The 17,920-nt window shown below is 40.1% G+C and overlaps 1 protein-coding gene across 3 annotated transcripts in view; it reads right to left on the reverse strand.

Annotated features, from left to right (window-relative positions):
* Positions 1–8,474: 8,474 nt before the first annotated feature.
* Positions 8,475–17,920, reverse strand: part of syngap1a (synaptic Ras GTPase activating protein 1a) — a 311,203-nt gene continuing 301,757 nt past the window's right edge. For all 3 annotated transcript variants that reach the window (XM_048616705.1, XM_048616706.1, XM_048616707.1), the window contains one exon: positions 8,475–14,340. In XM_048616705.1, the coding sequence (XP_048472662.1) occupies positions 14,170–14,340 (171 nt within the window). In that variant the 3' untranslated portion in view covers positions 8,475–14,169. The remainder of the gene's footprint in view (positions 14,341–17,920) is intronic.

Consider the following 17,920-nt stretch of genomic DNA (forward strand, 5'->3'; position numbering starts at 1 on the left):
TAATTTTAAGGACTTTTAGAAAATTCAAAGGCATGTTTACTACAAAAGAAGAAAACAGAGGTAACTTGGAGGAGCTGGAGAAAGCGAATGAAAAATATCATTTTAAGAAGGGCCTATCGTGAAATTGTAGACGACAGCTGGTCTTATTTGAGAGAGACATAAAGAAAAATAGTAATTTAAACTGAATGTTTACCACAGGAATAGGCCATTCAGCCCAACTAATTATGCCATCATCTACTTACCACAGGAGCTTTCTCACATCCCTCTTCATCTTACCTTGCCAGCATAATCTCCTTCATGTGTTTATCAAGCTTACTCTTCAATGCAAATATTTTATTTACCTCAAAGTACCTCTTGTGATAGAGATTTCCACATGTTTACCATTCTCTGTATAAAGACATTTTGCCTTAGTTCCCTATTTAACTAATGAATGACCATCTTATATTTCTGGAGCTATTTAGGATTCGGTCTATTGTCTTGCAAGATTTGGAAGCATACTTTTATTTCTGCTGAAGTTTCTACTGTAGGTATTTTGAATCAGTCACTATGATAGAACAGTGACTTTCTGCAGACTGAGAATGCGCTAACTCAGGAAGTTAATAAATCCAGGGCAAGTCATCTGAAAGAAATGCGTAAGGTTCCATGATGATGATGATGACGATGATTATTTTGATTTGAATAGAAAGGAAAACAATCAGCAGGTGACCCTATAATAGGGCAGATAGTGTTTTGGCAAGAGAATATATAGATATGACCCGAACATTGGCAGAAAGTCATATTATGGTAAATTAATGATCATCTTACAACAATATGCCAAGTACGTAATGATAAGTCATTGCTTATATTACAATATATGCTGCCACAAAGACTTTTAGAGAAATGTAGGATGATAATAAATGAATCGCTAATAAATTAGTTCAGCAGAAGCATTCCATAACCACCATTATAGGCAAAATCACAACCAGAACAGCAATGTTGAAAGTTTGACTGGTAATGACTAATCTGACCAGAATGTAACAGATTAAAAAGTAACAATAGGTTCCAAAGATTAGATGCAAGACCATTAGGGTAGTTGTTTTTTCCAAAATAGATCATCTTTGGAATGAGATAGTAGGATGAAGGGTCTAGGCCTGAAACGTCAGCTTTCCTGCTCCTCTGATGCCGCTTGGCCTGCTGTGTTCATCCAGCTCTACACCTTGTTATCTCATCTTTGGAATGTTGGTTTTGCAAGCCAGATCAACATTTAATGCCTATCCCTAATTTCCCTTAAAATTTCTGAGCAGCTGCAGTGCATACAATGTAAGTGCTTCCAGTGTATTGTCAGGAAGGAAGTTCCAGAATTTTGGTATGATAACAATAAAGGAATGACAAAACAGAATATATAGCAATGTTGATGGACAGTCATATTAGGGAAAATTAATGATCATTTTACAACAATATGCCAACTACTTAATGACAATTCATTGCCTATATTATAACTCAGAGAATGTGTGACTTAGAGTGGAACTTAAAATTGGTGGCATTCTCATGTATCTGTCGTCCTTATGATGGAGATTGCAAAGTTGGAAAGGATGTCGAAGAAGCCTTGACAGATTTGGTAGCATTTTGTAGGTAGTATACACTACAGACTTGCTATGCTGGTAGTGAATGGAGGGCTATTTAAAATGGCAAATGTATTGCTGATGAAGTGGATTGTCTTGTCCTGGATGGTATTGATCTTCTTGAATTGCACCCATCCAGGAAGTAGGTTAGTATCCGACAATACTTCTGACTTGTGCCTTGAACGTGGAGGAGAGGCTAAGGGAAGTCAGGACTTGAATAAAAAGGATAATGCTTCTTAAAGGTTAGGATGAACAAAACTAGACACCCTACTGAGGTATGTAACAACATGTAATACATTTGCCTATAATGGCCTTCATCATGAACACTATCCTTTACAGTGTTTTAAGCCTAACATTGGATGTGACCCTGAAATGTATACCAGAGAAAACTAGCATTTTTTAGAAATGATAACTAAATGATAGGGTTAACTAACCGATAGGGTATGTTAAAGTATCAGGGGAGCAGTGGATAAAGAAGGATATTAAGAGGAAAGCTAAGCAAGGTATCTTTAGAACATGCAACCATAAGATGTAAGGAGGAGAAGTAACTCATGCAGCCTTTCGAGTCTGCTCTGCCATTCAATGAGATCGTGGCTGACCTGATAATCCTGAATCCACTTTCCTGACTTTTCCTCAATAACCCTTGATTCCCTTACTGATTAAAAGTCTGCCTATAATAGCCTTGAATACATTTGCCGACTCAGTCTCACCAGTTATCTATAGTAATGAAATCCAAAGATTCACTACATTCTGAGAAGAAATTCCTCCTCATCTCTGTCTTAATTGGGTAACTCCAGATTCCTTGATTATGCCCTCTGGTCCTAGATTCTCACAGAAGGCGAAACAAACTTTCTGCATATACCAAGGCCCCTACGAATCTTACATTTTCAATCAGATCACCTCTCATTCTTTAAAACGTCAAAGAATGAGCCCCAACCTACTGAACCACTTAAGAAGGCAGTTCCTCCATACCCAGAATCAATCTGGTAAAATCTTCCCTGGACTGTCAATAATGCCAGTAAATCTTTCCTTAGACAAGGTGACAAAAGCTGTTCACAGTATTCCAGGTGTGGTATAACTCATGCCTTGTGTATTTTAAGCAAGAGATCCCTATGTTTATGCTTCATTCCCTTTGAAATAACGGCCAAATTCTATTTGCTTTACCTATTACCTGCTGAACTCATATGCTAGCTTTTTGTGATTTATGTACAAGGGCTCCTCAATCTGTCCATGCTATAGCTTTCCACAATCTTTCTCCATTTAAATAATATTCAGCTTCTCTATTCTTCCTGCCAAAGTTCATAACCTCTCATTTCCCACACTATATTCTATCTGCCAAGATTTTACCCATTTGCTCAACCTCTCTATGTCCCTCTGCAGACTCTTTGTGTCATCCTCACAACTTGCCTTCTTAACTATTTTTATGTCATCCACAAACTTAGCTATAGTACACTTCCCTCATCCAAGTCATTAATATATGTTGTAAATAATCATGGCCTCAGCACTGATCCCTGAAGCATCCCACTAGTTACAGGTTGTCATCCTGAAAATGCCTCCATTATGCCAACTCTCTGTCTATTAGTTATCCAATCAGCTGTCAATGTTAATATGCTACATCCAACATATTGGCTCTTATTTTATTAAACTAGCCTAATGTTTGGTAACTTACCAAATCCAATGTCAGGAAATTCAAATATGTTCACTGCTTCCTTTTATCTGTCCCTGCTTGTTATCTCCTCAAAGAATTCAAATATATTTGTCAGGCATGATTTTCCGTTTACGAAGCCATGCTTAATTATATTATGTATCTTTAAATGTTCTGTTGTACATCCTTTACAATAGATTTTAACATGACATTAATATTTTCTCAATAACAGGTGTTAAGCAAACTAGCCTAGAGATGGCAACAAATGGCATTCTTGCTAATGATGCCCATATCCCATCTGAGAATCAAGAAAAAAATGTGTAGCAGACATAGAGGGTAATTCTAACACTAAGTCCTTATTAGGAGAAATTTAATTAATGTCAGGCTAGAAGTGAAATTCTGCCTAATCCCCTGCGATTCAGCCACAATCTGAATAACCATCAATGAGAAGAGGTAAGAAATATGGTGAAATGATGCCTTGCAGTGTCAGCATTCCACTTTGAATTGAGCATTTGCCCAGAATTGCACATGTTTGATTAACTCTAATCCAGGGAAATGGTAGTCAGGGTTTTGATATGATTTCGCCATTTACAATGTGAAGGCATGACTCCTTTTCCTTTAATATCATGTCCAACACTGTGAAACACTAAAAACATCTGGTTAATATTCTTTATCAATCCTATGAACAACAATACGCTCATGCTATGTTACTGAAATATTTATGAGCAATTGCTGGTAAAGTTATAACATAATTCTTCTGCACAACAGACTAATCGACAGTTTTACTGATGTTTCACTCTATGTTCACAATATTTCTAATCTCTTCTCATGGATGGTTATTGAGGTAGGTTAATGTTAACCTAAATCACTGGACGGGAATCCCATGAGGTTGGATAGAATGTCAGTTCATCTTCCCTGATATTGTTCCCCATTGACATCAGTGCAGACTAAGATAGATTCACCAGAGTAATACTGTACTTCAGGATTAAAATAATGAGGACTGGTTGCATCAGCTAGGATTGTTTGAGTATAAAATATTAAGATAGACCTAATTGAAGATTTTAAAAAAAGTCATCCAGCCACAGGTGACTGTTTGTGTGGAGTTTGCACATTCTCCCTGTGTCTGAGTGGGTTTCTGCCAGGTGCTCTGGTTTCCTCCCACAGTCCAAAGATGGCTTGGTGGATTGGCTGTGCTAAATTGCTCCATAGTGTTCAGGGATGTGCAGGTTAGATTGATTAGCCAGAGGAAATGCGGGGTTTATGGGGATAGGGTGGGGTTGCAGGGGGTGTCCAAGGCTACATCAGGACGGGATGCTCTTCAGGGGGTGTTGGTGCAGACTCAGTGGGCCAAATAGCCTCTTTCCACACTATAGGGATTCTCAAGCTCACCTGAGGCATGGTGATACTCAAGTAACAACTCACCATGAGTTGTCTTTATCTAATGAGACAGCAGGTTATGGTGATTTTCACTTGTAATTATTCAGTAATTTGAGTAAGTCAAATTCTGATTTGATTTCATATAATCCTGGAACTTAATGGTATATATATGCTGGCACCTTACGGGATCACATTCCATGACTTTTCAAAAAAAGAGAAATCTTTCACCAGTATATCACTTGCATTGAAGCCACAGCCTGATTACCGTATAAAATTGGGTTATGTGGACTATATTTCACTGCAAGACTGAATAGAATAATGTACAGTCACAACAACTTACTTGGCAAAGAATGGTTCAGTTATTGAATTGTACAGCAAGAAGGTAATTCAGATCACGCGCCTCTTTGAAAGTGAAGTCCAATCAATCCCAATTCCTTACCCTTTACTCACAGCCCTGCAAATTTATATTGTTTCAAGTATATGGCCAATCATGTTTGAAAGATACTCTTGAAACTGCTTTCACCAACCTTTCAAGTAACACATTCCAGATCATAAGAGCTCACTGCAGTAAAAACAAAATCTCCTCAGCTTCCTTCTGGTTATTTTGCCAATTACCTTAAATCTGTGTCCTCTGGTCGGTAATCTCCTGACAATATTTTACCGGTTTCTCCTAAGGTTCTGATAGGTCGGCCGGCAGCCTTACTGTGAACAGCTTTGGTCTTCTTACCTAAGGAAGGATATACTTGCCTTAGAGGGGGTGCAACGAAGGTTTACTAGATTGATTCTGGGTCCTCTGAAGGATGGAACTATATTGTCTGGAGTTTAGAGGAATGAATATTGATCTCAGTGAAATGTAAAAATTCTTACAGGGCTTGACAGAGCAGAGCTAAAAGGCTGTTTCCTGAGCCTAGAGAGTCCAGGGCTATGAATTGAAATCTGAAAATAAGCCATTGGTCAGTTGGGATTGAAATGGGGAGAAATTTATTTACTGAGAGGGTTTTGAATCTTTTGAGATTGATTGTAGACTTCTGGTCATTATGTTCAAGATCTATAGATTTTTGGTCTCTCAGGGAATGAAGGGATATGGGGATAGGGCAGGAAAGTGGAATTGAGGTAGGAGATCAGCTATGATTTTATTGAATGATAGAACAGACTTGAGGGGCCAAATGGTCTACTGCTGATCCAATTTTCATGTTCTTACAACAGTTTCGTTTATGACATTGCTTTTTATGGGATCATTTTGAACACTGAAAGGCTGCTGTGTTTCAAAACAGGCACATTTCAAAAGTATTTGTTTAGCTATAAGGCAATTTGGGACACCTCAACATTGTGACATGTGTTAGAGAAATGCAAGTTCTTTCTTATATATTCCCTTGTACAACTGGCATCACTGGATGGAGTGAGGCAGGGAAAAGGTATGAGAATGTCATGAATATTCTCGATGCTCCCTTCTTTCTAGTTAACCCATTTCAGGCGAACATCACCTGAGATCATGTGCAACCTTAGAGTCATTCAGAACTTTGCAGCCTATATCCTCACGTGTATGGAAAGTGATTCATCATTGCCCCTTTCTGCACTGACCTCCTGCCTTTTCTCAGCTCTGTAACCTCCTCCAGTCCAACAACCTTCTATGATCTTTGAATGCCATCATGTTGTTTGCTTTTGGCTCTGGAACTCCAACTTTCAACCTTGCTACCACTCTTTAAACCCTATCTTGATGTCTAAATTTAGGTCACCTCTCCTGATAACTCCTTCATTGCTTTGTTCCCAATATTTGGCTCATTAAGCTGCAAAATGTCTTGGAACTTTTTACCACCCCACCTAGACAACCATCACATTCTTAAGCATTCTTCTCAAGGGTTATTAGGAATGGACAACAAATGCCGTCCTAGCCAGCGATGTTCACATTTTATAGAAGAATAAAAACAATTAAAGGTATTATACAGATAAAGGTTGTTGTTCACCAGGATTTGAGCATATAACTTTCCATCTTTTGGGTTTCAGGCAGTCAGCATAGAATAGATAGTGGACACCACTGACATCATAATGCTGATGATATTCACATACAATGATGCTAACTTGTCAAGCAGAGCAATCTTACTCACTCCTCCCCTGTACACTGGAAAGATCACCAAGTCAATGCTTGGGTATTTTTGTGGCTTGGTACCACACTGGACATTATACCAATCTATTCTTCCATTGGGTTGCAACATCAAAAAAAAATGATAGATCAATTCAACATGTTTTATATTATGGATGTAGCTAACAACATGACTGAACAGATTATCTGCTTTTGCAATAATTGAGGGAAAGGTATTGAACAAGACAACAGGAATAGCTCTCCTGCTATTCATCAAGATATTGCCATGGAATCTTTTACATCCACCTGAGCACATGCATGGAGCCTGAGTTGAACATCTGCTCTGAAAGACAGTGCAGTGTTCCCTCATTGTTGTCTGCGTGTGCCATCATCTGAGGACATTATTTGTTCATGGCAAGAATCTGTGCATGGAGTCTTTTAAGTGGGGAGTTTGGTGCTCTGCAGCCACCACAGGTTCTGGCTGACCAGAAAATTCTCACTTTCTTGCTGCCTGCCTTTGGTATATCAGAAAGATTTATAGATTCACAACCTGGGGTAACATTACAACCTATGATCTGTGACCACCAAGCCTTGGGGTGGGACCTGAACCCAGAGCTTCTAGCCCAGAGGAAGGGAAATAATCACTCATTTCCAATACGTTCTTATCCTCAATACTATACTCGTGTCAGCCAAGGTTTTAGGCATGCTCAGGTCTGAAGTGGGACTGAATGCAGGACCCTATGACTTCAGAACTGAGCTGCAGTTTTGCTCAGTGATAGTTCTGTTATCTTGGAAACCTCAAGACCTCATTCCAGGAATTTGAACAGAAAATGTAGGCTGATACTGCCAGTGCTATATTGAGGGTGCAGTGTTCTGTCAAAGGTGCTATCTTTTGCATATAACATTACATCAAGGTCTCTGCCAGTAACGGTGAAATACATTGGTAGTTTATTAAAGAGGAAGGTTTCTTTTTCCACTTTACTGCATGGTATAACTTATCCCTCAGCTGATAATATTCCATGTAGATTATTTGGTGATTGATTTTTGAGATTTTACTATGCACAAATTGGCTGCCACATACTCAACATTACAACAGTGACTCTATTTTAAAAGAAATTCCTTGACTTTGGGATGCATTGATGAACATTTCCACTGAGCTGCACAGGTGTTCATCATGTAGCAGCCTGCAAGGTACCAAATAGGTCTTTCTCTGTGAAAAGAAAGTGTGCATGGTCATGCCTAAAAAATTATGGGGGTTGAGCACAGAATAAAAAGAAAAGTGCACTGCAGCTAAATTTTAAATAAATATTAGAGTTGAGGTTCAGAAAGCTGTTGTGTAATTATTTGTCAACCTAGTGTCTGATTTGTAAGAAAATGCATTGAAATATAAAGGTATATGTTATTTGAGTATGCACATCAGTGGTAAAGTTAACTGAAGAAACATTTCCTCTATTTCCTTATTTACTTTCCTTTAATCGTTTTAGAGTTATACTTTAATTATTAGGGCTAGTATTAACTCCAGAAGTTCTTTGTGTTTAATAATGCATCTTTAATCCGTGAACAAAACTCAACCTTCTCCATGCCACCGATGTTCATGAGCTTCACTTAGTTTGAAAATCCAACAATGGAACTTCTTTGTTTTGCAAGTTTGGAAAGGCCTCCGTTGATACTATTGTCTGTTAGCATACGTTTCCTTGCATGTGGCGGACAGTGAGAAAGTAATGGAAGATTCCAGATTAAGGGGCAGAACATTAAAATTAGAGGTAGGCCATTTGGGGTGTTGTCACAAAGAATTTATTCACAGAAAGAAATCTGGAACTCATTACACCACACCACCAACACCCACCTCCTCCTCAAAATGCTGGAGAGTCAACTGAATGTTTCATCACTGGCACAATAGATTTTTGTATCAATAAGGGCTTATGGAACTAATGTAAGTAAACTGAAATAAGAAATTGATCACCTGTTATTGAACTGAATGGTGGAAAAGGCTCAAAATGTTGATTTTATAAAAAACAGGTCAGGGTTGTGAGCATTTCTCGATGGGCCAGCATTTATTGTCCATCCTTAATTGCCCTTGAGGAAGTAATGACAAGCTGCCCTTCTTGAATTGCAGGTGTCTATTTGCTGTGGTACACCTATAATACTGTTAGGAAGGGAGTTCCAAGATTTCTGCCAGTGACAGTGACAGTGAGGGAATTCTGATTTTTACACAATGTCAGGGAAGAAATAGTGATAAATTTCCAACCAGGATGAGCACTGCTGCTACTGATCATTGGTGGTGGAGTAAATGTTTGTGGATGCCAATCAAACAGGCTGCTTTGTTCTGCATGGTGTCAAGCTTCTTAAGTGTTGTTGGAATCCAGGAAGTAGGGAAATTTCCATCACGGTCCTGTCTTGTGCTTTATAGATGGTGGACAGGCTTTGGGAGTCTGGAGATGAGTTGCTCATTGCAAGATTCTTAACCTCTGACCTGCTTGAGAATCAATGCATCTATGTGACTAGCTCAGTCAGCTTCTGGTCAGTGGTGATCCCCATGTTGATAAGTGAGGGAATCGTACTAGTAATGCTATCGACTGTCAAGAGGCAATGGTCAGATTCTCTCTTGTTGGTGATAATCATTGCCTGTCACTTACATGGTGAAAAATAGTCCTGCCACTTGTCAGGCCAAGCCTGGATATTGTTCAAATCTTGCTGTATTTGGATGTATACCATCTCACTGACAAGTTACAAGTAACAGTGATCATTGTGCAAACATCTGTGAGAATGCCCATTTTTGACCTTATGATTAGAAAGGTCATTGATGAGGTAACTGTACATAGTTGGGCTTAGAATACTAGAACCTGAAGAACTCCTGCTGAGATATCCTGGAGCTGAAATGACTGATGTTCAACAACCAACCATATTTCTTTGTGCCAGGTGTGACTCCAACCAGTGATTTTTCAACTTCAGTTTTGCTTGGCTTCTTGATACCGCAGTTGGTCAAATGTAGTTTTAATGTCAAGGCCAGTCATTCTCACCTCATCTTTAGAATTCAACTATTTTCTCCGTGCTTGAATTAAGGCTGTAATGAGATCAGGAGCAAAGTGACCTTGGTGGAACCCAAACCAACCATCTGTGAGCAAATTATTCTTAAGCAAGTGCTGCTTGATAGCACTGTTGATGATCCCTTCCATCACTATTGATGATCAAGAGTAAACTGATAATTGGTCATGTTGGATTTGTCCTGTTTATCATGTACAGGACCTTCCTGGGGCAAGTTTCCACACTGGGTGGATTGCAGCTGTCCTGGAATAGGTTCTTCAGGTGTGCAACAAATTCTGGAGTAGACTCTTCAGTATTATAGCTGGGTTTCTGTCACAGCTAATAGCCTTTGCAGGCCTTCAGCTGTTTGTTGATGTCACAAATTTGATGAATCAAATTGGTTGAATACTGACTTCTGTGATGCTGGCATCTCTGCAGCAAGCTGAAATTGCTCATCCACTCAGAACTTCTGGCTGGAGGTAGGTGCACATAATTTGGCCTTATCTTTTGCAATTATGTGTTGGGGTCCCCATCATTGAGGAGAGATCTTTACGAAGCATCCTCCTCCATTCAGTTGTTTAATTTTCCACCACCACAGGACTAGAACTTAGATCTGATCCATTGATGTTTGAATTGTCTAGCTCTTAATGGCTTACTCATTTCTATAATTATCTCCAAACAAAATTATAGGCTGCAGTGGTTGTTTGATAGTTGCTAATAATTGGGAATGAGATTTTGTGGTTAGCCCAAGCCAATGCACCATATGTGAAAAAGCCAGCCCTACTCTATGACAGAGGTCACTTTGTTTTCTACTGGATGAAACTTCTGCTGCTTCTTGACATACCTACATGAATATGAGATGCTCCTTTAACATGGCGGATGAGTGTGCCAATCAACTGTGCTGCTTGATCATAAATGGTATAAAGCTTCTTGACCACTGTTGGAACTGAATACATCCAGTGAAAAGTATTCCATCATAATCCTGATTCATGCCTTGTAACTGGTGTATAAACTTTAGGGTTAACTTGAATGCGCTGCTGGCTCAAGCAGGCATCAGATGGTGAGGTTAGGCTCAATGCTCTGGCTTAAAGAGGGGACCAAATATTTAACAGTGGGCCAGTCCCCTCAAATACAGGTACTGTGTGTGGGCAGGGTGTGATTGGGACTCTACTGTGCTTAATTAGTCTGCTGCCAGTTGATCATCAAAGGCTTGACTATGAGGGATGGGCACTTGGGTAGGCCTGAGGAAAAAGAGAAAAAAATAGCATGGCTAACTGAAAGAAGGCTAAAGAAAATGAAGCAGGGATTTGAGTAAAAACAATAAGCTTGACATTCACATGGGATTGAGAAGGTGCTGCATTGTCAGAGGTGCCACTCTTCAAATGAAGAGTTAAGCTGAGATCTCATCTTATCCCTTTCAGATTCATACAAATGATCCCATGGCACTACCTGAAAATGAGCAGAGCTGTTCACCCTAGTCTCCTGGTTAATATTTATATTTGAAAATTATCAACAAACAGATTGTCCCAGCAATATCCCACACTGATCTCTGTGGGAGCTTGCTATATGCAAATTGTTTGCTGCAATTTCCACAAAACAACAGCAACTTCACTTTATAAAGCATTTTGTATTAAAACAGCATGTTGAGTAGAGAAAGACATCATATGAAAATAAAATTCTTTCTTTTCTCCAAGAAACAAACTAATGATCAGCATGACCCCAACCTCTTGATTATCTGCACTGCTTGCTACCTTGATCCTGACCACAAACATATCTGATTCTTTGCATCACTAACACCCAAACTTCAAATTTGCTACACCATTGACAAACTTTGAGGGACTCAGAAAAATGAAAAATTGTGGGTTTGTTTTGCATAAACCCAAGGAGTCTCGTTCAGTAATGTCCACTATCATTCTACATAGTCTGAAAGCTCACCCAGGATCTTTACTTTGTTGTTCTGTAATTGGTAATTACTTGATAGTAAATTCTATCTTCCAGCTTTTATATTTAAAGTCCAGCAAACCAGGAGGATTCAGGGCTTTGCATCCAAAAGACAAATGAATATTGGACCATTGGGTACAGGAGACGAACAAGAGTCAGGCTTTACTTGCTAACCAGCAGGAGTTGGTGCTTTGGGACCAAGGCACCATCAGTAGTCTGGGCTTCCAGTCCAAGAGACCAAATTGTTATGGTGATGCAGAGGTAAGGGTCTTTGGTCCCAGATATTAACAGGTGTCATATTTTTAAGTTTTGATAACCAAAAGGAATCAGGGTTTTGGGTCTGAGGACCTTTGAGCAGTTGAGACTTCTATTTTGAGATCAGGAGGATTTGTGCTTCAAATTTGAAACTAGCTTTAAAAAGTTGAGCTTTTATTTGCAGATGCCAGCAGAAGTTGTGCCATTAGGAGTTAGAATTCTATATTGACACCAGTGGGAATTTGGCCTTCAGTTTAATTTCCCTAAGACCAACTGAAATTGGGATTCCACTGTGACACCAACAAAAAATGGGATTCTTTAGTTTGAAACCAGCAGTAATTTGGCTCTAGTGTGAGGGATTAGCAGGATTGGCCTTGTAGCTTACAAATCAATGGAGTTCACGTTTCCTTGTTTGATACCAGCAGAAATTGGGACCACATACAAATATCCAGAAGTAGCTATTTGGCACCTTGAACCTGTTCCAGCATTCAATAAGATCATGGCTGATTTGTTTGTATTTCAGATTCCACATTGTCATCTACCTCTGATTCTGCTGCAGAAAATTCCAGTTGAATAGCAGAAGTTGGGATTATTGTGCTTGAAATGAGCATCACAGGACTCCTTAGTGTAAGATGAGCAAACATTGGTCTTCTAGCTTGGCAATCCGGATGGATTTGGGATTTCCAAACTTGAGATGAATAAGAATAGACTCCTCCATTTGAGACCAGTCAGGGTTTAGTTTCTAGTCTATATTGCCAGCAGGAGTTTGGCTTCTCGTTTCAGACTGGGAGGAGTTGGACTGTTAGCATTTACTTTCAGGAACATCTCAAAATGTAAGATCTGTGAATCTACTGTTCACAGGGAGGAAACATGATTAGGTTAACAAACCAAACAGGTGCTGGATTGTCAATGAAGTTGTGTGAAACATATATTTACTAGAACAAAGTAGTCAGCTAAGGATCCTCCATTAATTGTTTTACCGGATATGTTAACATCTAAAACCTGATGTCAGCCATAGCTCAGTCAATAGCACTCCTCTGATTTAGAAGGTTGTGGGCTCAAGTCCCAATCCGAAGATTTGAGTGCATTATTCAGCCTGACTCTCACAGTGCAATACTGAGTTTTGTTCCATCAGAAGTGTTGCCTTTCAGGTATGACATTAAACCAAGGTAATGCTTGCTCTTTCAGGGGCATATAAATGTCAAATCAGAACAAGGTAGAGATCTGAACGTCTTGATAATATTAAACAAGTGTCACTGTAAAATAAATTGGCTGGTCATTATCACATGACTATCAGTGGGGAGCTTGCTGTACACAAATTGGCTGCTGTATTTTCTACATTACGGCAGGATTACATTGCAAAAGCGACAAAGTGCTTTGGAGATGTCAAGTGGTTATGAGAGGCACTATATAAATGTCTTTTAAGAAAAATAAAGGAATTTCAAATTAATCTGTTATGCACAAATGTAATTGAATCCCACTGTATAATCTCAATCAATCAAGTGAGGTCCGATTTGTTCCATTTTGACAGAAATTTGAGGTACATATGAATTTCTCAAGGCAAATTACTTCAAAAGCCTGATAGACGTGAGAAGAATTGATACAAACACCTTGGGTGCAGGAAATAGAAGAGTGCAACTGGGGGAATGCACATGGCAATGGCAGCACACACTTCCTTTCCAGTAAACCAGACCAACACATCAAGATCTGTAATGACTTCTTGCTATCTGACATTCAGTAAACATACATGTAATCCTGGAAAGAAATTAACAGCCCTATCAATGAAGGTTTCAGACAAACCTAATCTCCAGGTAACCATGGAGATTTTTGTGCACTGTACATTGTTATATTTATTTATATATTATATATATTTATATCTGAAATGTTTTCCTTTTCTTTCTCATACAGCAGGCCATTTAAACATGGCACAAGTAGAAAAGTGCAATGAAAAATATACCACTTTTAAGTGCATCAAGATCCAGGCATTATCCACAGCCATGGGACTTGGGAGTGTTCGTGCGTGAATGATGAGAGGATATAAAATATTGTTAATAGTTACAATTGGTTTTCACTCCACTGTTTGTCAGTTCCATTCCACCACAGGCCTGTGCTTTATGGGGAGTGTTAAGGGCAGGGACAGGGGAAAGAGAGTGATGAAGTGAAAGGATGATCGGCAGGGAAGATGATTTGCATCTGACCTGGCTTTCTTCCCACCCACCCACCCCACCGCCTCCTTTCCCCTTGCATCAGTGGCCACTGGCGTTACGGAATTCGCCATTTTCGGTGATCTGCAGGCGGGGGGGAGGGTGCGATGACGTCACGCCGTTCAGCTGGGTCTCACTGCACCGGTCTTTCATGTGAGTCAGGGTGCTCATCAGTCGGGAATTGGTGGCCCCCATCGTTGAGAGCTGCCTCTCCTAAACAAAACAAAACATATATAAAAAGGGAAGAAATCCACATTAAAGCCACAGCATCCATAGCCAAGGAGGGCAAACCCCTCACTACCCTGGAGCAGCCAAGCCAAGCCATCAAAATAATGTGCAGGGGAAAGCCAATTTATAACTGTGGGCAGTGGGACATGAAAGAATAAGAATATAGATACCTACACAGTAACAATCTCAATGAGGCTATGTGAACTGTCCAATTGCATAATCTAAAGAAAAAAGATGTTAACGGTCTAATTTCTGTAATGGAAGACTGAAGGTTGGTATCTTCAAATCAAGGGCAATGTAACACATTGACCATGGGCACTACGGCCTTCCTGTCAACCACATCACAAAACCATTCCTCAAAGGGTGGAGTGAATCCCAGTTGGCAATGGTAGGGCTCAGAATTTTGCAATGTAGCTTGTACATCAGTACTGAACCAGAATTATAATAACGTTTCAAAGTTGAATGACTGGCCATGCTGAGCTGGTGGTAGGAGTGAGCAGTAGGGAAAAGGCAAAATCAAGTAAGAGAATAAAGATACCTTCTTTGTTGCATGTAGGGATACAGCCCAAGTCAGCAGGCCTCTGTCACCATGACAATGGTTGACACTTTGCATTATGAAGGGATATAAATAGGTGGTATTTCTTCAAATGTAAAAGTGATGTGAAAAAAGATAGGCCTGATTGGATAGTTAAATTTCAATAGCCTCCAAACAGAATGAAAAAGTGTGCTTGTCGCAGGATTGTGCTTGGATGATTCCAGGTGAGAGGACATTTCAAAGCATCGAGAATCAAATCTACCAGTAATCTACAACATCTCCGCACTCACATTCCAGTGCAGTACGCTCCTCTGTTGTGGCCTAGGCTTCGGGACTTTTGTCATTAATTAATGCTTAAAATTGTCGTGGTGCCAGTTAGGGCCCAATTCAATGAATGTTTAGTTTTCCTGTATGTTAGCTATTACAAAGCACCATCCCCCCCCCCCCCCCCACCCCCCCGCCCCCCCCCCCCCCCCCCCCCCCCCCCAACCCCAGCACACAATGCAGCATCATGAGTGAGACAACTTGAAATGAGCATGTGTGCAGACTCCTTAAACCACTCCCTAAATCATCATGCAATTGCATGGTAATTTGTGCTTCACAACGCACAACTGATTGGTGTAGCTTTAATCCTGAGACCACTGTCTTCCTTCTCCCTGATAAAAGCTCTAGATTTTGCACTAATGTTAAGGCATCTATAGTTGACACACTTTTTGGGTCTCTCTGCACTATTATGGGTTGCCTTATGAAGGGACTAGACAATCTAGGAAACTGGAAAAAGCCCCAATGTTTTTTCATATCTGACAACCTGGCATAAAAACCTTTGCTGGTCTGTGCTTGAAAATCTGGAAAAACTCTGAGCTTCTATTGTCAGCAGGTGGCTGTCACTACATTAATGCCCCACTTACTGTGCACCACAACTCACAGTTAAGACAGCAAAGCAAATGGGTTACTCTTCTCTGCCAACAAGAGAGATCCATTCTTAGATGATGTTCTACTCTTATAATTACTCCTACCTCCTCCTTTCCAACCCCGTTCTTAACCATTTAGACTTCACTCAGCACTGTCAACCTACCACTTGCCACTGCACCTGTCCCCTCCACTCAGTTATCTCAGAATGACACAGGCAAAACTGTGCAGGGTAGAACTTGGCTTCACAAGTTTGTATCTTTGCTATTCCATCCTGTCCCCTCATGGCAATAACTGTGTCCCGCCTAGATATATGATGCCTGCTGAATGTGCCCTTTATCTCTGAGAATGAAAAGGCCAATATTGGTTTTACACCTCGCTCAAGGTCATATTGGGTGGAGGATGTAAAACAGCTGTTCTATTTGATACTGTATGCCTGCTGTCCACCACACCAGACTGAAATTTAGCTCCAAAGTGCCTTCAATCCTTGGCAGGACACCCCTAGATTTGGAATCTCTTAGGCACCGTAGCTTGGACCACAAACACATGAGAAGAAACAGCACAGAGAATGAAAGGCTTCAACTTGTGACAGAATGGAGATCATGCAAACAGGGGAGTAACACATGTTTAAGACAAGAAAGTAAACACATATCAAACTCCTTTGTAGTCTCAGTCCCTTATGGCTCCCTGTGTCAGTTTGGCTCTTTGAATGTACAAAGCTGAGGACTGAAGTGCACTGAAACTTGACTTGAAGAGTCTTGGGTTCACACATCAACTTTAAGTCACGTTGTTTCCACCTTATCGTCAGCTCAATGGTGATGCCTGGCAACTGGATGGCTAGTTGACTTTCCCTTCAGATCCTGGGTCAAGTCCTTGAGATGAATGTTCAAGGTACAAATCCCCCCACTTCTATAATGCTCAGTTTAAAGCTTTAACATTTTCTCAATGGTTCAAGTGGGAAATGGTGACTGAAGGTGTAACTTGTGGAGTGCGCTTGTAGTGGTCTCAAACCCTGTTCCTGAGGTCTTACGAAGCAGCTTGACAGGGCAGACACTAAGAGGATGAATCCACTGCCTAAGGAGTCGAGAATGTGATGGGGTAGGGTTGGAGGGTCACAGGATAAAGGGCCAATCACTTTGTATTAGGATGAAGATAAATTTCTTCCCTCAGAGGGTCATGAATCTTTAGAAGTTTCTATCCCTAGTGTCTTGTTGATGCTCCATCGTTTAATACATTTAAAACTGAGATAGTCATATATTTGGTCTCTTAGGCAATCACGGGATTTGGGAAGTTGGTAGCAAAGTGGTATTGAGGCTGAAGATTAGCTATGATTGTACTGAATGGTGGAGCAGGTTTCAGGAGGCTGTTCCTTTTTTTTGTTCTTATCGTGCGCTGGACTTTGGTTGGGCTTTGTCAAATGAACAAAACAGTAATGTTCTATGATAAAATTTGCCTGTTCTTTATCTTTGTGTGTGCTGTGTTTATCAGCATACACATGTTTATGTGTATCTATCTGTGACTACATATATTTGTGCAGATATCTACACCTATGTATCTCTACAACTCTGTGAGTATATCTACAACAGTTTCTGTACCTGGACAAGAGATCAATCCAATTGAAGAAAAACATTCTTAAACTCTGTCCCATAACCTTTTGTCAGTGACCATTTTGAGACTTCCAGTCCCCTGGGCTGTTTTGTTGCCTTGGTGATGGAGAAGTCCTGCTGCTGAGAAGCACTGGGAGAAACAGGGGCTACACAGGGTGTTATGCCTACCAAATAAGCACTTGTTCAGTTTTACTGCAGAATCCTGCAAAGTACATTCAACAATACTGATGAGCCAAAATCAGTACAGGAATACCAGAGATGAGAAAATGGAAGCAAAAACAGCCTTTAAACATATTTTGTAAATGATGCCCAGTAATAAATATATTTTGAAATTAAAGGAGCACAATTAAAACAAGTAACTCTACTCCTTCTGATAGCACTTCTCACAATGATTCACATTATACATTCAATAACACCTGATATTTCCAGAGCAAGGCCCTTGATTGAGGGAATTCCTCAGATTTTAGCACAAAGTATTGTAATGGATTCAACCGTGGGGGGGGGGGGGGGGGGG

Source organism: Rhincodon typus, chromosome 35, assembly GCF_021869965.1.
Source record: "Rhincodon typus isolate 14 chromosome 35, sRhiTyp1.1, whole genome shotgun sequence".
NCBI classification, from domain to species: Eukaryota; Metazoa; Chordata; class Chondrichthyes; order Orectolobiformes; family Rhincodontidae; genus Rhincodon; species Rhincodon typus.